Genomic DNA, 25,063 nt, shown 5'->3' with positions numbered 1-25,063 from the left:
TGAACAAAGCTGATCGACTCTGCAGACATCAAGTGCACATCTTTGTTTCTCTTCTCTGTGGGTTTTAGAGTGCTGCTGGTGCTGTTGAACCACTTTCAAACTCATATGACACAGCGTTGTGCAGGAAAACCTCAGCAGGGTGGCCGTATCTGACGAAGACACTTGCACAACCTGGACCTTTACTTGCTGACACCTGAGGTTTGGTGTTGTGTGACATTTGCTGTATTAGTTGGTTGTTAATGGCTGTATAACATTAGACCCACTGGGCTGTGATGAGGGTTTTGAGTGTAGGAGAGAGAGAGAGAGAGAGAGAGAGAGAGAGTGAGAGAGAGCGATATGTGGGCGGTTTACTTTGGTGAGGAAAGTCAGAGGAATGAAATTCATGTGAACCAAACATGAATGTCATGCAGGTATACTCTTGGCTGCTCACAAAGGTGCTTGGTGAATTCTGTATTTTAATCTAATTTGAATAATGGTTTTCTAGACTTAATACTGCAACTGTCAAGTGGTGTGTTGACATTATATGAAGGGTCTCAAAAGTGTCTCAAAGCATTCCTTTTAAGGCTTTCCTTCTCATACATAGCATCAATACAGAACTTTTCCAACCACGTTGCGAACTGTCTGAGCTGATTTGACAACAAGTCTTGTACCCACATGACTTCCAGCTCAAACAACATCAAAATGTGGTTAAATACAGTAGGCTGTAAGCGGTAAACATCCTGCTGTCTGTTTATATATGCATCAGATTTGGGTTCAGTGTGGATCTACAAAATGCTTCACAATGCGTCTCACTCCCTATGATATCTGATTCCTGGAATGTAATTTAATCACCGCTAACTCCTTTATTATGATTGGACCTGAGCTTATTTTTTCAGGATGTCTTCAGTACACTCATTATTGCATTATTTGATTGTTAAAACAAGACTGTACTTTGACACCCTGGATATGTGAAAAAGCAAGTGTGCCTCAGAGAGAGAACTGACAGACATTTGAAGCAGTTGACAGATGCAATGTGTGCGCTCATGGTCAGGAACCTCCATCTCTCTCTTTTTCTCTTTTTCCCCATTTCATTTGAACTGTTCAGACTCATAAGCCCAAACATACATTCTCATTCTCTCTCTCTCTCTTTCTCTCTCTCACACACACACACACACACACACACACACAAACACACACACACACAAGTATGATGGATCAGTAAGTGAATTAATGACTGATTGGATTGTTATGGGCCGTTATAGGTAGAGCTGCACAATTAATCGGAATTAAATCGCAAAGGCGATGAATCGCGATAAGGCAGAAGCAGCGATTATCATGCATCTCTTTAGTGAAGCACAGTTCTGTGATCTTCTTATTACAATTTTCATCATAATACAAGTACAAGTACTATCACTGCTTAGTATACAATTGAATATTATGGGCCTTAATTATTCTGTTTAAGAAGCCACATCATCTCACAGATTTTATTTCAAACACTTGTCTGACGTTATGAAGTGAGTTTGGAGTTAAAATGTTATTAAATGTGGTGTTTTCACATGCTCTCAGATGGAGCAGCATTTACTACACAGAGCCGTAGTTCACAGAGAAGATACGCAGTCAGCTTTTGTCAAAATTGACAATTTTGTCGATTTCATATTTTTACAATTAAATCGTCTGTGATTATGAAAGCGATTCTGAATAGCTTGTCAGAGAACTACAGCTCTGTCTAGTGAATGCTGCTCCACCTGAAAACAGGTGATGGAGATTTACTACTAATCACAGAACCAGCTTTACTGATAAAATGTGCATGACAATTATAGCAGCGCTTATTATAGGGGGAAATTTGAGTCATTCTTGTAAGCTGCAGTCACTACACATTTTTTCGACAGACTATGCTTTCAAACAGCATTATGCCTGCTGAGGATTTTTACTTGAGCCATCTCTCTCTGTGTGTGTGTGTGTGTGTGTGTGTGTGTGTGTCTGCGTGTGTGTGTTCAAATTCATTTGGTTTGGAAGCTGGGTAGCTCATATCTCTGCCCTTCCCCCATATATATATTTCTCTCTCTCTCTCTCTCTCTCTCTCTCTCTCTCTCTCATGCCCACTGTTGTCTCTTTCTTTCTCCTCTGCTATCTTCTCCTCATTTTAAAGCAGAAATGCATCATGTGTTTTATTCAGGACTGTCTGGCAGGCTCTTAGTTGTATGCGCATCTGTTCCGATTTGTTCTTGTGTGCAGCACAGGGATTGAGTTGTTAATCAGTGCATTGTAAGCTTTTTTCATTGTCTGGTTTATTCTAAACTAATGTCTTGTCCAAAGGAGAAACTAACATATATTTACACAGGAAAGAATGCAAACAGAAGTTGCTTAGGAATATAGCAGTTTCAAAACGTAAATGGTTAAACGTATAGTTCCACCCCACATTCTAATTCTGTCATCATTTACTCACCCTTATGGCATTATACCTGTATAACTTTCACCTGTGAAACATGAAATGATATTCTGAAACATATTTTTTACTGTTTTGGTCTATATAGTGAAAGCCAGTGGGGTCTATAGCAACACTGAACCCCACTGAATTTCATTGTATGGACATATACTGGCACGTTTTTCACTTCTTTACAGGTTTGGACTGACATGCCGGTGAGTAAATGATGACAGAGGATGTTTCTCAATTCTAAGAAGGCAGACAATGGGCTTGCATTCTCATGGAGACCGGTCTTGCCAGGCTACCCTCAAAGAACAACCTCAGAATGACACGAGGACACACAAAGCATCTTTGTGAGAATGGAGATGTCTTGTTGCTCATCTGACCATCCTAGCACATTTTAAATAGCAGGACAGTACCACCCAATGCACAATAACAATCACAGATCGAGGACGTCATCTTAACTAATTAAATACTTACTTGCATTCTTTTTATTTTACTGCATGTATTTGTGTAAATAGTGCTCTGTCAATGTTAAGATTCTTTTTAATATGCCACTAAAAAACACTGCAGGCTTTCTTCAGGTCTTTTTCACTTTAAGATTACTGCAAAAATAAACGACATGTTTACTTTCACAAGCAGTCATGCTTTTGCATGCATGAAACAAAGTTTAACAGCTTGCAAGCTTCCATCTGGAATTTCTTACAGTTTGCTTCTCTCGTCTGTATTTGATGCATCCTCGATATCAAGAACACATCTGTGTAGTCTGTATTTGTGTTCTTGAGTGTTGTAATTGAACTTTGACCTTTGAGGATGATGTACTATATGAGAACGGCTGGGCCGATCAGACACACAATTATTTGTTATATTTAACAAAATAATCTTTAAAACCCACTCTGTGAGTTCCGTGAACCATCCCCTGAAAGTAATGTATCACTCTAAGAGGGCTCAGTTACCAGAGCTACCATCTGATAAGACTCTTTATTGCTAAAAGTATGTGGAAAGATGCTATGTGCAATGGAACAGACCCTGTGAAAGATAGACTCTTTCCACCTCATGAATTCATAGACATACCATTCTATGAATAAACATGCATAATCCAGAACTTTGTGTCTACAATTCACTGAGACATGTACAATCATGTATCCTATATAATCATATGTTCTTGATAGTGGTCTTCCTATAGTACACCTTGAATCAATGTTTTATTATTACTTAAAGAAAATTTTGTCATTAAACAAGTGATTAATGACAACAATTTCATTTTGGAGTGGAGTATCCCTTTAAATAAGCAAGAACGCACATATGTCTGCTTGGCATTTGTGAGCTCCAAATTATATTTCCTATTTGTTTATTTACATTACATTTATCTTACTCCGTGACACATTAGTATTATAAGAATCTTGAAGATTCTTTTCTTGAACTGCCAATCCGATTTCATTTGCAAAACACCCTTATAGAAGACCAAAAATGTCCCTCCAGAGTTACCATTCCTCATTGGCTCACTCAAATCCTGAGGATGTGACATCTACACACTTTAGAGATCACTGATCACAAGATTAGGTCAGAGTTTAGATTGTGCTAGAAGTTTTCCAATGACTCCTAAGTCTGTGCCAGGCTGTGGCCTTGACTTTCCATTCAGCAAAGATCCTCAGACTTCAGCTGGTTCTCTTTCATCCAGAAAAAATTCAGCCAAGATCAACTAGAGCCTCAACAAACTGCATCAGGACACTTTTATTCAAACAGACAATACATGCAAGTATGCAAGTCTCATTATTTGATCAATTAAATTAAGTAGTCCCATCCATTTTAAAGAAGGGTGTGTTAGAACTAAGAAATGGTGGTTTTGATGGTTTGCTCAAGGCTGTTGATCTGCTGAATCTCAATACTATAACTGCTTGATTTCCTATACTCTGCTTAAGCTCTCTATCCGAACTATGTGTGTGTGTGTGTTAGAAAGTTTAAGTGTTTAGTGTAGTTAATATAGGCTTGTTTGTGTCTCAGAGTCTCTAATCATGCAGATTTTGGCTACATGCTTTGAATAGTATTGTATAACAAGTATGTTATTTTCTATACACGGTAAATAAACATTTCTTAGAATTAATAATGATTAACACCGGGTGTTCGCTATCGCTAATATTAATTCCATTAGTTGATCCAAATATTTATAATTATTTATATCAAGGTGTGATTAATTAATAATATTTGCCTTTTGAGCTAATTTGCTAAAGTCGCATAAAAACGCATATTGAGAAATGACAAGACCATCTCTGCAACCTCGCCAGGAAACACACACATCAGTCAAATAGATAGCATGTGAGAAGAATGGTTTATTATTAAGAATGGTAGTGTGTTCATTACCTGTCTTTGCTCTGCATTGTTTGTTTTTCCGTCTCGTTTTCTTGCCTGTGGAATGTGACACTTCCGTTGTGTTTGTGTGTGTTTGGGGCTGCTAGCTTAGACCATTACTGAACTATCCTAGCCTGAGGGAACATTTGTGTGTGTGTGTCTGTGTGAGAGATGTGTTTGTATTTGAGTGTGTTTTGGTTTGTGTGTGCCTTCTGATGAGTGTCTGAGCTGTGAGTATGTGTATGTGTGTTTGCCCAGTAAAACAGTTTGGCCTATGCAAATGAAGTGTGTTTGGCGCTGGAAGTGTGATGTTGTGATCGAGTTGGCTCAGCATGTGCGTGTTAATTTCTGCCGCTCTCTTTCTTTCCTTCTCCTGTAGCAAATGGTGATGAGCCTGCGGGTGTCAGAGCTGCAGGTTCTTCTGGGCTACGCAGGCAGAAACAAACATGGACGAAAGCACGAGCTCCTGACTAAAGCCTTACACCTCCTTAAAGCCGGCTGCAGCCCTGCCGTCCAGATGAAGATCAAGGAGCTCTACAGACGACGCTTTCCCACCAAGCTGGTGTCCCCAACAGAGTTGGCCCTGCCTGGAGTCCACCCCACCGCTGCCTCTTTGCCCCCTGGCCTCACACAGTTGGGATTTGATGGGCACAGAGCGCCCCCATCCCCTCTGCTCCCAATCTCCCTTCTCGGGCCCAAACACGAGCTGGGACTGCCCCGCCTCCCCACGAACCTGCATCCCGTACACCCTGATGTCAAACTTCAACGGCTTCCATTCTATGATGTACTGGATGAGCTCATTAAACCTACGAGTCTTGGTGAGTTTTTGAGATTTTGATAGCGAGGCGAGTGTATGTTCATGCATATTTTAGTGGTGTGTTTTTTTAGAACAGTGTGTATCTGTAGATCTGTGTGATGTACGGCAACTGTAGAGATGTGCGGACCCATTTTTCTCTACATTAGCATTTTAATGGTGTTGGCTGGTTTGGCATTCGTGTGTTCGTTTGCCTGAGGAGTGATGTTCAAATAGACTGCCAATCCCCACAACCAACCACAGTCTGTCTCTCATTTCCCAAACTGTCTCTCTCACTGTCATTTGCATAGTGTTGAAATCATGAGTACACACTATGGCACCCAAATTCTCTAGAGCACACATTGCAGTGGTCCAAATAGCTAGAGTTGTGGAAATGTACTGCTCATAATTATTTTATTTACTCATATATTTATATGTATGTATATATATGTATGTGTGTATATGTATGTGTGAATATATGATAGTTACAATAATTACTTTATTTGTACATTTATTTTGCAATGTTTTAGAAAGATGATTTTTATTCTTATTAAGGTTCAGGAATGGTCACAAGTACTCGAGACATGACAGCGAGATTAATCATAAAACGAAGATCGCCCTGAAATGATGTTTGTCTTTTTTTCTGATTTTGGGCGGTATCTGAGGTCTGATTTGTTAGGCCTGGAATCAATTTGATCATTAAATACAGTTAAGTGCAATATGTGCAGCATCACTCTGTCACATACATAACATTACAATGAGAACATGATTGTTATAGAATATTGTAAATTCTTTGTGCTTTAGTGGCCCGTTTTTCAGTGCGCTTTTAAGGGAAGAGCGCATCCACAATAAATTACACATCAGTATACGGTCAAGTTCACTTGCGCATTAGTTGTTATGGGTATATATATCTGATCATTCTACTAGATGATGTGTTTGTCTGAGTTTATTAACTCACTAGCAAGGAGCTGCAGGGTGGATTTTATTCACAGTTTCAGCTCAAATGCAATGCCTGATATTAATGATAATTGCTGTGTTAGTTGAGACGGTAATATTGCTTTGGTGTCTCTTTTTCAAAAATTCGGATGATCTTAATAATGCAATAGTTTTTTTTTTTTTGGCTCTTAGAATTATTTTTTTTAACAGTATTTCAACATTATAACGGGAACATTATTGAATGTCGTGAATTCTTTTTGCTTTCCTTGCCCATGTTTCAGCGCACTGCTTTGGGAAGAGCACATCCACAGCAGGCGTTACACTCTCTGGAAATATCAACTTAGCTTTATGCCGTGTTTCCACCGCAGAAACTTTACTCAGGAACTAGGGACTTTGGCCTGGTACTTAGTGTGTTTCCAGTGCAGGAACCAGGAACTAAATAAAGTTCCGGGTAAAAAAATGCCCCTCAGAAAGTTCCTGCTGGCGAGGTGGTACTTTTTCAAAGTTCTGGAAACTTTCGGGGGCGGGACTTTGGCGCTAAACATGCTGATTGGTTGAGTTCACGCAGCATTGTGATTTCAACCACCATTTATTTGGATCAACATTTTCAAAATATTACTGTTGTTGTGTCATGAAATGTAATTTTAAAAATATTTCAGCCGAGAATGTAGTTGTTTAAAACTCAAATCTATGGTTTATTTATAAAGACAGCACCTATTTAAAAATGTTTCGCCGATCTCGTAGACAGTGAGCTCCACGCAATCAGCGGGAGCTCAGTGATCATCTATCCGCTGAGAGCAGCCTCACTTCGGCTAGACCTTCTGATATGTGCCGCTGACTCTGATGTGTCTTTAGTGGTTAAAACATAACATATAATTCAGCTGCGGGGTAAATCTAACAGGTTTTCTTTGGTCTGTATTCAATTTATCTATATGTTAAAATTAAAATTAAAAAGGCAAATTTCTATAATATTTCGTTTCATTGTAATAGCTGCATATACACATATCCATGAACTAAGTACATTTCTGCAGCTGTTATTATGCTTAAATGAAAACCAAAGGAGGCAGTGGTATTTGATATCCTATTTCATTTTATTGTAAATATACAGAGAGGAAAATTACAGGATTCGTGTCGTCGCGGACATCACACTCCCCAGTCGAATGCACGAAGTCAGAACTAACTACCGATGATGCACGTCCAAAATCTGTTTTTTTTTTTTTTTTTTTTTAATCAGCGGTACTTTGTATTGAGAAACGCGTGCAGACCTACGTCACCAGTCTATTTGCCTAATCTACCCGGTACTTTACACCGCGGTGGAAACGCAGAAAGCAACAGGTCTGGGGGGAAAAAGTTCCTGGGAAAAAAAGTTCCTGGTACAAATGTTCCAGGTAATTTCGGTGGAAACGCGGCATTAGTTAACTTGTATTTGCATCCTTTCGTGCATGTAGAAGTTGCAATTGTACATTTATGTTGTGTGTCTAGGATAGCCTCTCTGATTAATCTCATAGGAGGTGGCACAGAATGGGCTTCAGTTTTTTAGAGTTCGTCTCTTCACCTCATGCAGCTATTCCTTTAATTGACTCTTTTTCAATAATATTGATGCATCATAATCTAGCAGTGCTATTTTTCTAGTCCTATCTTCATGTTTTCATGTTTTTTTTTATTTGTCAACATTCATTTTCGTAACAGTCTTACAATATTTTCATTATCTCCATGACGGCACATGTGACAGTCATTAAGCTTTTCTTTGGCTGAATCCCTAGTGTTGCTTACTTCAGTGAGGTTCGACTGTTCCTTTGTTCCTCAGGAATGAGTTGTGGACAACAGTAAACATACACAGATGAGTTCCAGACTGTGCTAGAGCACTCACAGCTAAACACAAATGACTTCTGGAACTATAGGTTTTACTAACAAAACATGCATGAAGTGATATAACTATTTTGCAGCAAACAAAAACTCAACAGCTTTACTTGTATATGCACAAACCTATGAACTTTTATTAAATGCATCCATCCCCCAGCTCATGTATAAAATATCAGTCTGCTGATAGATAGACTAATGTGCTAAAACAGAGCAAAAAGTCTGTTCTGTGACTTCTTTAGGATGGGGGACCGTGTTCTTGCCTGTGTGTAAATTTTTATATTTAATTCTGCAGGTAATAATTAAATGTGTTCATACGTAATGTGATGATAATGTTAATATCCATTTCCTTTCTCGCTCTGTTTTTAAAGGCCATATTGATTTTGGCATTAGATTTTGTAATTCTTTTAAATGTCTTGAGTTCATGAATTCATGTTTTCAGATGTGTAAATAGGTGCTTAGATCACACACCAACTGAAAATTTTCACAGTTTGTTTCTCAGTCATATACGTAGGTTTTCGTTGCACATGTTAAAGGTAATATGTGGTACAAACAACACAATACCAGCAGAACTAGCGTGACAGTATGACCTTTTAAAGAGAGCAATATACTAGCCTTTCTGTATAATGAAGTGAAGTGAAAATGTAGATGTGTGTAGATATGTTCGATATGTGGTTAGCCATTAACACTAACTAAATAAGCCTACCCCTTCAGTCTGGGTAAAACAATGATGTGTTTGATCAGTTTGTGCATATTTGAATTTTTATTAAGCTTCATTGAATCATAGATTACATTCCAGTGGCATCCAGTCAACTTTTAAACAGTAGTGTGAATGAGTAGTGTGCTATGAAGCTGATGCAGCATTTCATACTTGTGGTGTCACAGAGAATGATGGGGAATGTAGCTGTTTAAGACTGAGTAGCATGTTCTTTCACACATTTCCATTTTTCATCCGTTCACAAACTAAATTTAAATTCGTTTTTTATATCGAGTTACACCTGTTATCATAATCTTTGAAGTTCCATTCTAAAGAAACTTTACAATCCATCTAGAGCTCTTTTTCCTGGATTATTTGTCCTTTCGTGTGATCATGCGTTTGATTCTCATTGTGCTTTAACTACATATTTATCTCTAACAGCATAGCGTTGCCCTCCTGCCTCATACACCACAGGAAGCGAGTACTTAGTTATTCGTCATAATCACATTACCATCATTGTCATCATTATTCTGCTCTCATCAGAGTGATCCATGCACTATGCATGCATTAGTCATTATCTCAATCACTCTCTGGCATGCTGGCATATAGGAGCATTTAAAGAACCTGAACCTGTTTAGATCATGTGTGTTTTATTAATTAGAGATGTGTCTTGCTGCTGCTCGAAGCATGAATCCTAACCATTAAGAGCAGTGTGGTGTGCATCCTTCAGTAACGAACCAACATATACACTTTCTGAATAAAGACTCCATCGGAAAACACAATTTCAGTAATGTCAGAATAGTTTTGGGAATGTGTGGAGGCCCATCAGCTCAACACTGGAGGACTCTATCTGTGTAGTGCAAATTGAAATGAGATTTAATTGCAAACAATACAATATTGCCGAGGCTAAGAATGCCTGTAAACAGAAAGTAACAGAGTAGATAATTCAGTATTAGTCACAGCTGTGCACGGTCTCCCTTTCTATTTCGCTCTGTCTCTCCATTTCTTTGTTTCTCTTTCTGTCTTAGTGTTCTGCAGAAAGACTGAGAGGAATTTTTATTGGCATGTATGTTGGGTTTAGAGTATCCTAGCAGTGTTTTCATTAAGATGAAGGATCTACAGAGGCTTAGTATGAGGCCATGTGTGGGCACAATAAAGCTACAGCACAGTTTGTTCAATCATACCTTCAACAATTTTGCATCTGGTCTACGATGCTTTGAGTATTACTTCCTGTATTGTCTTTAATCACACTCTTTTCTCCATGGCCAGATGGACATACAATATATCAGTTGGCAAAGGCTGTAGTGGCCTGATTTTTATTTTTAGTGGTCCTGTCTGTTTACTTTGACTGAAAACATCGCTGACTATGTTTACCGAATACCTAAATTGATCTCAGGCGTGCTTTTAGTGGGGCGAGCATGTAAACAGATCAGCTTACAGTCAAGTGAGTCATGTGGATGTAGGTTTGCATTGGTTTCAGAGTGTTTGCTTTCCCATGAAGCACATGACTGAATCAAACTATTAGTGATATGCAGTTTGATATGCTGATGAGTGACTGCAGCTTTGCTCAAATAAACACATACATGTCATATTAATTGCTCTTGCAATCTGGTGGGATGCTTGTTCACCCTTTCTAATTCTAAATAAATCATTCTAATTTGCTGCTTTGATGCTCAAGAAAGGTTGTTGTTGTTTTTTTTAAACAGTTGTGCTGTTATATATATAATCTTTTTTTTTTTTTTTTTTACTGGATTATCCAAATATAAGGTCAGTATATCCATATTGTTATTTTATATGCTAGTTTTGTTGAATTGACAGTAAAAATAACTATGATACTGCTACTGTGATATTAAATTACTCATATCGTGATATGAGATCTTGGTTTTTTGGTTCGATTTTGAAACCAATTTTACAGAGAGTTGTGTAGCCATAGGTAGCTTCAGTCTTACTATATCCAGAATCATGACTCAGCCAGCCTCTCTGAAGAACAAAAACACACAGACAACACTATCAATCTCACACACACACACACACACACACACACCACACAGTCAACACAATAAAGAATCTAATCCACATGACACTCCTGTGAACGAGAAAACGCAATGGTTTTTAGCCCCTTTCTGATCTAAATTTAGCAACAATTGGCTTTACAAATGAGAAAGTATGAGTTTTTTTTTTTTTTTTGACTAAAGACATTGCTTGGTTTAAATTTACATATATAATCGGATGCTAAGAAAGCGTGTACCTCGCACATGGCTACAGAGCAGGATTTGTGTTAATTAGGTGCGTGAATATAAAGGGAGAGGTTTGTCAGAAACAAACTGTAACACACAGGCCTTCACGTCTACTTTGCATCCAACTGTTGAAGCAAATCAGATGATAAAGACTGTTGTGCTATTTTTAGATTAGACATGGGGGAGGGATCTTGTGCTTGCGCTCTCTCTCTGATCTGTCTCTCTCTCTCTCTGTCCGCCTTTCCCCGTCAATCTCCCTTTGTTTCTCTCCGTCTCAACACCGTTATTTTCTCTGTCTCCCCCTTTGCCTGTCTTTCTCTCTGTCTAGCTCTCTCGTCTTTTACCTCCCCAGTGTTAATTTTGTGAATAGAGATCAGGCCAATTATGTGGCATTGAGTTGAATCACCAGGTCTAATTGCACCCCTGCAGTTTCATGTTAAGGAAACCGAGAGATTTGATGAAGGTGTGGGAGAGAACAAGAGACAGACTGAAAGCAAGCAAAGCAGGAAAGAAAGGACTAGAGGAAACTATGGTCTGTGAAAATGAGTAGGTGGATGTATAGTGGCACCTGTTTGGCCTTTCATCAGCATGGCCCTGGTCAATATTCATAGTTAAATGGAAAGTAATTAGCTCCATAATGATGCCTCATACACTCTTTTTGGGTGTATGCTGGAGAAATAGAGAAAAGTCAATAGACCTGTCAACAGGATGATGTATTGTGCGTGTTCGAGAAGGGAAAAGACAAATGAAGGCAATGGAGAAAATAAAACGATTTGAAAATGAAAGCAGCCGGGAAGGGGAGAACAAGCAGCAAGTGTCGAGAAAGAGAAACAGTAACAACCTGAAAAAAACCTTTCACAAAGATGCAGGAAATTCAGATATTTAGTATCATTTTTGAAGATGTGTGTTTACATGATGACCTTCGTCAAAATAACAACATGATACCACCTGCGAATCGAATGTCTCATCAACAAATCTATTCTCAAGCTTTCTGCAAAGAAGATATAATGCAAGCAAGAGTGCTGTAGTACTTAAAAGCACATTCAGTAAAGCTTTAGCTAGCGTTCACATCGCTGTTCTTCTGTACGTTAATGCGTTAGATGCTGCATTGCCATTGGTTGACATGGTTCATCAAAAAGATCGACATTCCCTTACATCTATATAGAAGCTTTTTAGGCATAATTACTATGACTATTTTCTCCTTCGTAACATCATTTGACCTTCTGTATTTCTCTGTATAAATATTTCACTCAGTTCCGTTCTTCTGGAATGCCACGAACACAAACAAGCATAGCGATAAGCACCGTTACAGACAGTGCAAATAAACATTACAGTGCTGTTATACTCTGTATCAGACGTCTTAGAATGCAGCTTGGCCAATCAAATTCGATGACTGGAACCACTGTATGAAAACAATGTTAAGCTTTGCATCTATTTGTACATTTATTTTTGTTTGTTATTTTTAAGTATATCACATATCCGTTGTGTCTCTTAGCATGATTACTCCAGCTGAGCAAGAGAGATCAAGAGGGAAATGAGGTGTGAGTGTATGGCTTGTGTTAGTTTTACATGATATGAAAAACTCAACCTCTGCACTTAGAGACATTTAAATGACTATGAAATGCTATTTTAGAGTCGATTTCTCTGGATGAGAGCACTTGCATTAGAAAGAGTATTCTTCATCTATGTTTGTGTGTAAGAGTGCAAAAGTGAAGAAGTGTAGTGTACATCTGAGATGGTGTTACTGAATGACACAGTAGACTTGCAAGAAGTTTTTTTTTTTTTTTTTTTTACATGATCAGGTTTTCTAATGCTACCAGTTCAATCAGAAACCTCTCAGATGCTTTAAAATAGGGCTCTAACGATAACAGATTTTCACTACACAATTATTGTGGCCGAAGAATTCAGAATAGCAGTGTTTAGAAATGTTTTTTGGGGGGAAAAAATGTCACTTTAACTTTGTTTATTTTTTTATTTTTTGGCCAGTGAAACACACTTAAAATACAATGAGCCAGTGAGCTTGCTGCTCAACATTCAAATACTTGGTCAGTGTTTGCTTGTAGCAGTTTGCTGCACATTTTAGAAATCCTTCACCTTCCCCAGTTCCACCTTTATAGATCTGCTACTAGGTCATTTCTTGTATGCTATATGTGGGGGTAAATATACATGTTATATGTGCAGCAGTATTTACTTACTGCTGCACATGTATTTTATTTACATGCTCACCACAGCATGTCTGTGTATTGGCAGTAGCAAGTCTGTGTAGTTTTTATTGTATGTGTAGTGTTAACAATATCAATATATTTTTTATTAAAATGTCAAGCGTATCTTCAAGGTTATTAGTATATTGCAACACCCTTAGTTTAAAAACATTATTTTAAGCTGAAATGCAATCAGTAATGTAAAAGAAATGAAAAACTTAAACAAACTAGAACTAAACTAAAAACGGTGGAAATTTTTTTTTTTTACATTAATAACATTTAATGTTTAAATCTTTAAAAGCACTTGTAGTTTATACAAGTCTGTGACTGTTATTATAATAGTCTTATTATTTCTGAATTAAATTACCGGCACAGTCCCTAATGACTTGCTTAACTTGTTACAGGGCTGAATCTGGTAGCGCAACAACAACATTTTTCAATCAATAACAATCCTCACATTATCTGTAGTTAATAGTTTTCAAACATGCTTTTTGTCATCGCAGCTGTTTCAGTAACCTGTAACCATAATGGTTTCTGACACATTGTTTACCAAAAAAAACAGCTTGAGTTTCTCCCTTCGATGACAATGGAAATGAACTGGGTGGGAATGATATGAACCTTCCCAGAAAAAGTTTGTTTTGAAGGAACTTAGATGTTATTTAAGCTGGACATGGATCAGAGTGGGGGAGAAGACTGTAACATTACTCTTCGAGCTTTGATTGTACCCACCTCACATATGGGTGGAATTATGAGGATAAGAATCTTTCTTTGCATTTGAGGATGAAACTTAAAAAGACTTTGTCTTAAAAATTGGGATTGCTTAAAATACTTTGCATATTTAAACTTATTCAGATTTTTCAGAGCCCACAAACCTGTGAAATTTCCACTCGGCTCAAAGTCATGTAAAGTTTTGTTGGGTTTTGTTCACAGTAAGCATAAAATGTAAGCTATGGAAACTGATGTTATATGTTCGGTTTTTTCATTGTAGTTAAATTTCTGGATCTTTTTCTCTCTGCAGCTTCAGATAACAGCCAGAGGTTTCAGGAAACATGTTTTGCATTTGCATTGACGCCACAGCAAGTCCAGCAAGTCAGCAGCTCAATGTAAGTCTGTTTATTCAGAATATTTCCTGCAGAAATGATATAATGATGTTACAAAGCAAAATCCCAAAATAAGAAGAGGAGTTTCTACAAGGCACTGATTGTGTTGGACTCGTTTATGATCTCAAATGAATAGTTTTGTCTTTTATAGGGACATATCGGGGACCAAATGTGACTTTATGGTGCAAGTACAGTTACGGTAAGCTATTCTCATTCTAATAAATGTTTTGCTTAAATATGAGACTGTATAAAACTTCAGAGCACTAGCATGCTGTTTTCTGCTTAATTCAGGTTTTGTCTATCAGAGACCAGCTGCCCTCAGGAGGACCACTTCCCCCCTAATCTTTGTGTTAAAGTCAACGGGAAACCGTGTAATCTCCCAGTAAGTTAAACCACAGTCCATTTTTCCATCGATCCATCATTCTAAACTGAGACACATGGTTGAGAAACTGTTGGCCTCTACACTAAATTACATTTTCACAATGGCGTTTGTCTGAAAATGTTATTTTTTCTTTTAAATATTTTTTATATAAATGAAGTTCCACATTTGTTACGTTCCTATTGTTTTTCACCAGGGATATCTGCCTCCTACCAAAAATGGTGTGGAACCAAAGAGGCCCAGCAGACCCATCAACATTACCTCATTGGTCAAACTGTCCACAACTGTCCCTAACACCATCGTAGTGTCCTGGACCTCAGAAATTGGACGGGTAAGTTGATCCTAATCCTTCCCTCTCCCAATTTGTGAATGCAAGTACTGCATCATTTGTTTGAAAATGGTTCTTATCAAGAGCCTTTTATGGGAAAAAAATGGAAAGTAAGTTGAGGTGTTATCAAATCAAGCAAGCCTATTACAGGAACTCTTGTTGAAATCAAAATGTATTTTTAGCACCCTATACATGTCTTGCAGCCGTTTGCAGTCACATGATATCCAATCATAGCATCGGCTATAAGCAGTTTGTGTGAAAATGTCAGCATGTGTGCTGTATTTTTGTATTTTCTCTTAAGCTTTGAGGCACAGCAAAAAAAAAAAAAAAAAAAAAAGAATCACTGTTGCTGATGCCCTTATTTCAGTCATTTTTCAGAAAAACAAAAATACTATTTGAAGAATATTAATGGGTGTGACATCAAACAGAAACAGTTAACTTGCATATTAATAATTAAATCGCTTTATGTCTATTCTGTGTGTTGTGGTCTAAGCTAAACGTAAGTGTGTCAGTGCAGTTTAATACATTATCTGAAATATTTTGTGATTTTTGTGAATACTCATTTATCTTTGATATGTTCTAGAAATACATCTGTGATGGATGAAGGCTCTTATCCATTAGCAGTTAATGCATATTAACAAGAAGAATCTAGATTTTGGGAAAAAAGGAAAAAGCTCAGTTTGCTTTGAGACTACTGTAGGCAGACAGGAGTTCATTACTTAATTCACAGATCCCTAAATTTTATGAGCTAACCTATTCATCTTGTGCATAAAACATTACTGAACCTATAATATATTAAGCCTTATGAATGATGTCATTCCTTATCGTGTAACTTGCCTTGGCAAGCAATAAACAATCCTGGCACTCTCTGTGGTAGATTCCTTAAATGTTTCACTCTTGCTCATGAAAATTATATGAGCTGTACCCTCTCACTGAATCTAAAGGGCTCTTTATTATAGAACCTGTTCACATGGCACTGATAAAACGGAGATGTAAGGTCTGACCTGAAATATAAATAAATGATGCCTAGAAGAAGCTTCTTCTCTGCAGTAGGTTTTCCCACTCTGTTATATTCTAGCTCTAGTATTGCATGGTCTCACTGTGATGTTACACTTAATAAGTTATTCCATGAATGATAACATATTTCACATGTTGACTTACATTAAAATATAAATCGACTCCATGCTGTTTTATGAGATGTTGCTTGGATTGAGGTCTGGGATGGCGCTGTGTCTGTAGTGAAGTATGTACTGTTGGCTTGTTTTCTCAGAGTTACTCTATGGCGGTGTACCTGGTCAAACAGCTGTCATCTACAATGCTATTGCAGAGGCTGCGGGCTAAAGGCATCAGAAACCCAGATCACTCCAGAGCACTCAGTAAGCAAATACTCCACAGAAATAGAGATATTCTGTCTGTTGTCCCAAAACCTGGAGAAATTGAGCATTTTGAGCTATGGGGTTCCTCGGGAATATCCATTGGGTTTTAGAATAGAAGATTTACATTTACATTAAATCAAAAGGGAAGTAAAGACTTATGTTTCAAATAAATGCTGTTCTTTTGAACTTTCTATTCATCAACGCTGAAAAAATAAATGTAACCAAATATTTAAAAATATATTTATCCAGTTATTGTAATAATGTTTCACAGTATTACTGTTTTTACTGTATTTCTGATCTAATAGATGCAGCCTTGGTGAGCATGAGACATCTTTCATACACAGTCAAATGTTCTTAGGGACCACAAACCTTTGAACAGTAGTGTAGGTCTGTGTTTAACATTACTTACAGAGGCTTTTACGTTTAGTTCTAAAATGTTACATGCAGTGACCCCTGTGTTTGGACAAGTTGCTAAATGAAAAATCAGCAGTTAAGCAAAGTGTCTGTTAAGTTTTAACATTTTCCCCCAGATATCAATCTAAAGATGGCACTGAAGATGGAGTTTTTTTATTGCTATTTAAATTCAGACAGAAACAGTCTCTGTGTCCTTTTGTTCCTTCTTCATGGCAAAGTTAATCTATATTTTTATGGACTAAAATTTTGTTGGTGTGTTGTTTTATCCAGTTTAAAACCTTAAAAGTTATGCTCCATAGACTCCAGTCAATAGTCATTTTCTTAAGGCTATTAAGACTAAGTAGCGCTTGATTTTGTATATATATTTTGTTCTATATAGCGTAGTGTGAAGTGAGTTCATCTGGGATCGATCTGTTCATTGACAGAAATGCAACATCACAGTTCCGCTCTACACAGATTGCTCTTTGTTCTCGTCTGCCCTTCATACTATCCATGATACTTTCAGATTTTATGTAGCCACCTATAAACTGTCTGAAGAGGCCCCTGATGAAAACAAGCTACAGCACAGTAGCCTGAGGCAGCTCAACCTAATTCTGACGCACTCTTTTTTTTTCATGAATTGAGAAATAAAAATATCTGTTTAGTAATTTAATTCAAAAAGAAATTACAAATCTTGCTGAACCCAACCTTCTGAACGGTAGTGTAGGAGTGAATGTGTTTAGTCCTTTATTATTGCCAGGTGTAATGTAACCATACTGTTCTTTCACTTCTCCAGTTGCATTAATAACTCGAAGTCATTTATTAATACAATGCCGTTGTAAAGGTCTCTGTGTACTTTCAGCTGTTAATGTGTGCTTATGCTCATGTCCTGCAGTAAAGGAAAAGTTAACAGCAGACCCTGACAGTGAAATAGCAACCACCAGCCTAAGAGTTTCATTATTGTGTCCGGTAAGCATCTTATTTGTGCATTCACTCAGTCAAACACACACACACACACATGCAATAATGCCTGTTTTTGGATGTATTTTTGGTCTTCATACTATTTTAAGCCCAAGGACCAGCTGCGACAAACCTCTTAAGCTAAGAAAATCCAATTACATTTCTAAACAAATAAATCCGATTCAGAGCGTTTTATATATTATGAGTCATAAACTGTCTAAAACAGTTAGGCTGGTTAATGTCAGTTGTTTTGTTCATGTGTCTCTTCCTGCTCTTTTTTTATTGATTGATCTTTCTTCGAACCTACATGTGTGTGTGTGTGTGTGTGTGTTTGTGTGAGTTTACTTGGATTTTTCCATGTTGGATGTCTGTGTGTGTTAACTCTTTCATGATTGTCTGTGCTTTTGCTTGTGTTACACAGCTGGGGAAGATGCGGCTAATGATTCCGTGTCGGGCGTTGACGTGTTCACACCTGCAGTGTTTTGATGCTACGCTCTACATCCAGATGAATGAAAAGAAGCCCACATGGGTGTGTCCTGTATGTGACAAAAAAGCACCCTATGAACATCTCATCATTGACGGGTATGCAGAACAAGGACAGAACAGAACAGCACAAAGCAATGTATTTGTTTGTGAAATGAAGTTGTTTTTACAATCCGGACACTATATGGTTTATATATGTATTCCTACCTTTTCCTACCCATTTTTGTTTTCATCCTTAGGTTGTTTATGGAGATTCTGAACAGCTGTTTAGATTGTGATGAAATCCAGTTCAAAGAAGATGGTAGCTGGGCCCCCATGAGGTCGAAAAAGGAAGTGCAAGAGGTGTCAGCTTCATACAATGGCATTGGTGGTCAGTCCCAGTCACTGCAGATTATCACCTCATATTGTTAAGGAGCTGTTGCAGGAAACGTTTTGGGTCTTGACAATTGAGAATTGGTCTAAGACATCTTAAAAAAATTTGCACTGCATTGTATTTTGATAAATAAGCTAAATCAAATAAAAAAGTGTTGTCATATCTGACACAATAATTGAAAAGCTACCTCTGAATACACACAGTACAAATACAACAGTACAAAAGTTTGTTTTTGTTTGTTCTTTCTGTAAAATAAATGACTTTTATTCAGCAAGAATGAAACAAACTGAACAAAAGTTACAGTAGTTACATTTAAAAAAAAAAAAGAAAGAAATCCAAATAAAATGATTTCAAATAAATGCTGTTCTTTTGAACTTTTTATTAATCAGTGAATCCTTATAAAAGTTTATTCAAACCTGTTAAGCAGCTTTCCTGACACCATTTCATTTTAATAAAAAGAAATGTTTCTTGGTCTGGTAGACAATGGCAAACAATGATTACAATGAATAAGTGACATTAACCTTCCCCTGAGAAATGCTGTTGCCATGCATATGCTTATAAAAATTGAACATGCACCATGAAATTATTTGGTTTACAATCCTCTCTCTATGTGTGCATGCATAATCAGGTGGATGTCGTACGACGGTGTTGGAACAGAACTCTCAAACAAATGGCAACAGTGGAGGAAACGGCAAAAAAGTGGAAGTGATTGATTTGACTCTTGACAGCTCGTCTGAAGAAGAGGAAGATGAAGAACCCCCTCAGAAGAAAAGCTGCCCCTCGCTATCTAGCATCTCTCCTCAGATGGATAATGGGTACATATCAGTATCATTTCAGCAGAACCTGTTTTTTTTCAATCAAATTATTTTCAGCTTCTTAAGTATGCACAAATAACATTCTTTGTTTGGGTTTTGCAGAAATGTTTTACTCAAGCTAGCTTGTTTGTTGGCATGTTCATAGGGTACTACATCTCCACAGACAAGCATCTCCTGTGAGTCGAACACCCAGCATGCCTCAGGTGGACACCAGTTACATTCCCCCACCTCCTCCCCTCATTCAGGACTACCGCCACTACTACTCTACACCCACTGACCTGTCAGGTACAGCCCCCAAACAACTGGTTAATGTGGAAAATTTGCCTATTTAATGCTAAGTTTACAAAACAATGATGTAGTCAAAAACAGATATTGTTTTCTATTGAATTTGTAAAAAGTTGTATACACGACCAGTGTTGGGGAAAGTTACTTTTAAAAGTAATGCATTACAATACTGCGTTACTCCCTAAAAAAGTAATTACTTTACTTTCCACTTTTTATGGATAGTAATGTTACGTTACGTTTGCGTTACTTCCGCGTTACTTTTTAAATGGCTTGATTGTTTTTAATATAAGAAGTTTTATTTATAGCAAATATAAAAACCCTTTCACACCAAAAAGTATAATGAATAAACCTCAGACTGAAGGAAAATATATATATTTTTACGATTATATATTGTATACGATGCGTCGCCGCTGTTGGTTGTTATATTGGTGAAGTAAATCCTCACTTTGCTGAAGAAGCGTTAGCAGCAACAATACTACCATGTACTCAATTAAACACAATTACTATTTTACAAAGAAACATTGCACTTTGAAACTCATTTTCAGTCCCCAAAACCCTGTTGTTGTACAAATGAACTGGCAAAACGCATAAAAAAGTTTCCCGTTTTTAGCTGAAAACGTTTTGTGTAAATGGCCCCTAAGCTTCAATGTTTGTGCTGATTTGTCTGTTTCTTCTTACAGATCTCAGCTTCTTTCCTTATTTACAAGGAGAGAATCATCAGGTAACACAACCCAAACGCTTCTTGGCCCACTGTGATTGACTGCTAACTTGACATAGCTACTTTAGTGACCATCTTCTCTTTGCCTGACCTTTCTTATGCTGTCTCTCCAGCACTACAACATGGTGATGGCAGCAGCTGCATCAGCATCTGAAGATCACGACCTCCTCCTGAGTCGCTTTCTCCCATACGGCTCGTCTCAGCTCTTCCTGGACCCTCCCTCTACCCCCGTAAGCAACAGCCTCCCTCCCATTAACATCAACGGCAGCAGCACCGGCAGCAGTCTGGTGTCATCCAGCAGCCTACGGGAAAGTCTGGGACATCCAAACGCCCCCCGCCCCGCCTCTGAATCAGCCCCCACGTCTGCCATCTACGGTCCCATTCCAGACGTCATCTCATTAGACTGACCCAGGGCCGAACCCTTACACAGGAAACTGACTGAAGAGACTTTCAAACATTGGGAAGAAAAGGGGACATACAAGATGACTGAAGGGTGTTTTTGTAAACGATGATAATCGTTGCCGTGTACAGAGAATAAATATATTTTTTGTTTTACTTTTGTATATACACCTATCTAATGTATATGTAAACTTGAACGTTTTTTTCCCCCGGCTTGCTAAAATTACTTTGGGTTTTATCTCACTTTTTATATCCTTTACCCATAAAAAACTGTAGTAGTCTGTATTTTCCATAGGGCACAATGGCTGCGTTCAGACTGTCAGTGGGACCCTTGGTTCTTTTCTCTTCCTACCAAAACCTCTTCCTACCTTTTTATTTGTCTTTGTCAGTCCATACCATATCCCCTAAACATGCAGGATTATTTTATATAATGCTTTTAAGGGATAGTTCAGCCAAAAATGAACATTCTGTCATCATTTACATACCCTCATATCGCTCCAAACCTGTATGAGTTTCTTTCCCTTGTGGAATACAAAAATATATTTTCTTTCCTCTTTTTGTTGCACAGATCAAATTTGGCACACGAGAGTAAATGACGACTAAATCTTTATTTTTTGATGAACGCTCCCTTTTATTTTTAATGGGCTGTTGAGAAGCATTCCTTCACATTCAGGTTAACAACTGGAAGTAATCGCATTGTTACAGACTGCCAATATCTGACCTCATGATTCTTAAGGGAAATGTAATTCATGACTGTTTTTAAAAATTAATTCTCTAACAATTCTGCATCCATTTTTCTTCTTGCTCAATGCCAAAAGAACACTGTTTAGTGTTGAAGTTTCGAGAGTGAGAGCTTGCGAGTTCAGTGAACTTAAATGTACACCTTGTATGGAAAGTAAGGATTTACTCTCTTTTATTTCCTCCTCCTTTCCATCCCTCTCTTCTCGAATTGTTCAGAAGGAATGATTTGTTGGGAGGTTTGACAGTGGCGTAGATGATGAGGTTACGATGTCCTTGGTGTTGGCATGTAATTGCTCATAGACGTTTGATGACTTCGGTGTCTGTTCAGTTGACTCTTAGGTCATCTGTGTTTGGTACTGTGCAGGAAACCTAAAGCCACTCATCATTTCTTCTGTTTTGTCATGTGTGCCTTGTGTGAGTGTGTTTTCCTGTGAAAGACTGGACCTGTTGTTTCTTGTACTTCAGTTAGCCTGTATTAAGCTGCTCTTCACGCTGACTATCAGTTACAGAAACACAAGCCTATTGAGTTAACATTTGGACGTTCTTTCAAGTGCTGCTTGGGATTAACATAGGATATTCATTGCAAAGGTTTTTTGGTAGCACTTTATTTTACAGTCCTGTTCCTTATGTACATACTATGTACTTATTATAGTAATTACAATAACTATGTAATAACTAGGTACTAACCCTGAACCTACCCCTAAACCTAACCCTACCCCATGTAGTTACCTTGTGTTACCAGAACTTTCATAGATAAATACACTGTAAGTACACTATAAGTACATGTTAGTACACGTACTGTAAAATAAAGTGCAACCGTTTTTTTTGCTAAACTAAATTGAAGAAAATTAGAACAGAAGATTGGGGGAAAAAAGAAAATACAGTATGTTGGAAATGGAAATGTGTGTGTGTGTGTGTGTGTGTGTTTGCTTGTGTGGCTCTCAGTGTGTTGACCAGATCTTTCAAAGCCTAATTGGGTTTGGGACTGGGGTAATTGCGTGTGACCGGATCTAGCTATCTCGTTTTGTGTTGTTTGATAGACTGATGAGTCTCACTCTGTTTCCTTTGACCTCTAAACCTCCTTTTAACCTACATTTCTTCTGAGAGTATTAGATGTTTATCAGTTGATTTGTTTCTTGGCTCTAGATTGGTTTGAAATGTAACCGCTTAAGTAGTTAATGAGATCAAAGTAATGGAGACAAAAATACATGTGCTGTTATGGCAAAATCCTTAATACCAAATTGAGTACTTGTTAGATCTCTAGCAGTGTTAATGATAGACTCTTTATTTTAACAGGTCAATGTGTCTGTCTCATGCTTTATGTATTTGTTACCTGGGATATACAAGCAAGGTTCAATGACAAACACAATACAAGTTTTCATTAATTTGTTGATTTTTTTTGTTCCATGATTGATAAAGGGATAAGTTGTGTAAGTTTGAATGTGTGTATGAAAGCGTGTGCATGTTTTTGTTCTTGATGTAAGGCAAACATTGTGCAGACTTGGATGTCCCAGTGATGTGCATTCATGTGTTAAAGCTGGATCCGCAATGTCACAAAAAACGAATTTATATATTTTAGATGCAGAACTGTTTTATGAGTGGACTTGGTGTCAAAGTCCAAGTTTATTTTATTTTCCATTTCAGTAAGCTGACATCTCTGCTCACTGCCTTAAATTTCATCCACTCTGCGTCTCTGTGGCATGTTTTATGGAGAAAAAAAAAGGATTTTTAAGACATGGAAGACATATTGTATAGTAGACCAATGTCAGTTTGTATAAAATACTAAGTGGAAAAAAATATTTATTACATGCATTGAAAGAAATTGTTTACCTATTGAATGTTACATGTTTATGTAGAGACATTTAGATGTAATAAAATGCATTGAGTTAACTTTGGCTTTTGTCTTGAAAAAAAACAAGCTTATGTGTATACGGTTTTAGAATTCTTATAAAACACTTTAAGAATTTGGACTTTGCACTCCTTCACATTTGTGCTGAATATCTCCGCTGTTTTACCTCCTACATGTAACTGCACTGTTAGACATAAACCATTTGTTCAACCATGAGTTGAATGGATTGCATTTTCTCTTGTCTTTGATATACCACTATCTGCTTTTTAATAATAATAATAATAAAAAAAAACATTATTTCTATATGATGCCAAGCTTCGTATGTAAGTTTTCCCTTATACAGTAAATGACAACTTCGCAAGAGGAGTAAGTTTGCACACACTCGCGACTCTGAATCTCACCGGCCCCATCTTGTGCACCGAGCCCACTGGGTAAACTGGTTTCACAAACCAAAACAAAGACCGACATTCCAGCTCAGAGCGCACTTTTTCAAAGGAGAATAACTGACTGTAGCATTGTTTTTCAGATGAAAAAATATGTTAACTTAGCATGTTTCTTAAATATCTACAAACATATTATGGCATTTTTATGCTTTAGTAGAGAAAACGTACATACCGCACCTTTAAATATAACTATATATATATATATATATATATATATATATATATATACAGTACAGACCAAAAGTTTGGAAACATTACAATTTTTTATGTTTTTGAAAGAAGTTTCTTCTGCTCATCAACCCTACATTTATTTGATCAAAAATACAGAAAAAATGTAATATTGTGATATATTATTACAATTTAAAATGATTGTTTTTAAATGTATTATACTTTAAATTATAATTTATTTCTGTGATGCAAAGCTGAATTTTTAGGATCATTATCACATGATCCTTTAGAAATCATTCTAATATGATGATTCATTATCAAAGTTGGAAACAGTTCTGCTGCTTAATATTTTTTCAGAACATGTGATACTTTTTTAGGATACTTTGATGAATAAAAAGTAAAAAAAAAAAAAGAAGAAGCTATGTTTTTAAAATATAAATATTTTGTAATAACAATATACACTACTGGTCAGTAATTTGGGGTTAGTAATTTTTTTTCTTTCTTTTTCTAAATAAAATCAATACTTTTATTCAGCAAGGATGTGTTAAATTGATAAAAAGTGATAGTAAAGAAAATATATTATTAGAATATATATTATTAGAATTTTTTTTTTTAAATAAATGCAGTTCTTTTTAACCTTTTATTCATCAAATATATTAGACAGCAGAACTGTTTCCAACACTCACAATAAATAAGAATATTAGAATGATTTCTAAATGATGGACTGGATGTTACATGTGACACTGAAGGCTGGAGTAATGATACTGAAAATTCAG

At 37.1% G+C, this 25,063-nt stretch overlaps 1 protein-coding gene across 3 annotated transcripts; it reads left to right on the top strand.

Moving 5' to 3' along the window:
* Positions 1 to 23,721, top strand: LOC113052358 (E3 SUMO-protein ligase PIAS1-like). 3 transcript variants are annotated; one of them, XM_026216819.1, is made up of 14 exons: positions 1 to 198; positions 5,133 to 5,571; positions 14,496 to 14,580; positions 14,729 to 14,776; positions 14,869 to 14,959; positions 15,153 to 15,287; positions 16,555 to 16,660; positions 17,949 to 18,022; positions 18,435 to 18,595; positions 18,736 to 18,866; positions 19,498 to 19,684; positions 19,830 to 19,969; positions 20,650 to 20,690; positions 20,801 to 23,721. In XM_026216819.1, the coding sequence occupies exons 2-14, from the start codon at positions 5,136 to 5,138 to the stop codon at positions 21,092 to 21,094; spliced, it is 1,929 nt and encodes a 642-aa protein (XP_026072604.1). In that variant the 5' UTR covers positions 1 to 198; positions 5,133 to 5,135; the 3' UTR covers positions 21,095 to 23,721. The 3 variants fall into 3 exon arrangements, with proteins under 3 accessions (XP_026072604.1, XP_026072602.1, XP_026072601.1); XM_026216817.1 differs by lacking the exon at positions 1 to 198 and adding an exon at positions 2,543 to 2,757; XM_026216816.1 differs by lacking the exon at positions 1 to 198 and adding an exon at positions 3,878 to 4,163.
* The last annotated feature ends 1,342 nt before the right edge of the window (positions 23,722 to 25,063 follow it).

The sequence above is a fragment of the Carassius auratus genome, chromosome 32, assembly GCF_003368295.1.
Source record: "Carassius auratus strain Wakin chromosome 32, ASM336829v1, whole genome shotgun sequence".
Lineage (NCBI taxonomy): Eukaryota > Metazoa > Chordata > Actinopteri > Cypriniformes > Cyprinidae > Carassius > Carassius auratus.
Note: the sequence above shows the minus strand (reverse complement) of the source record. Positions and strands in the feature narration are given on the sequence as shown.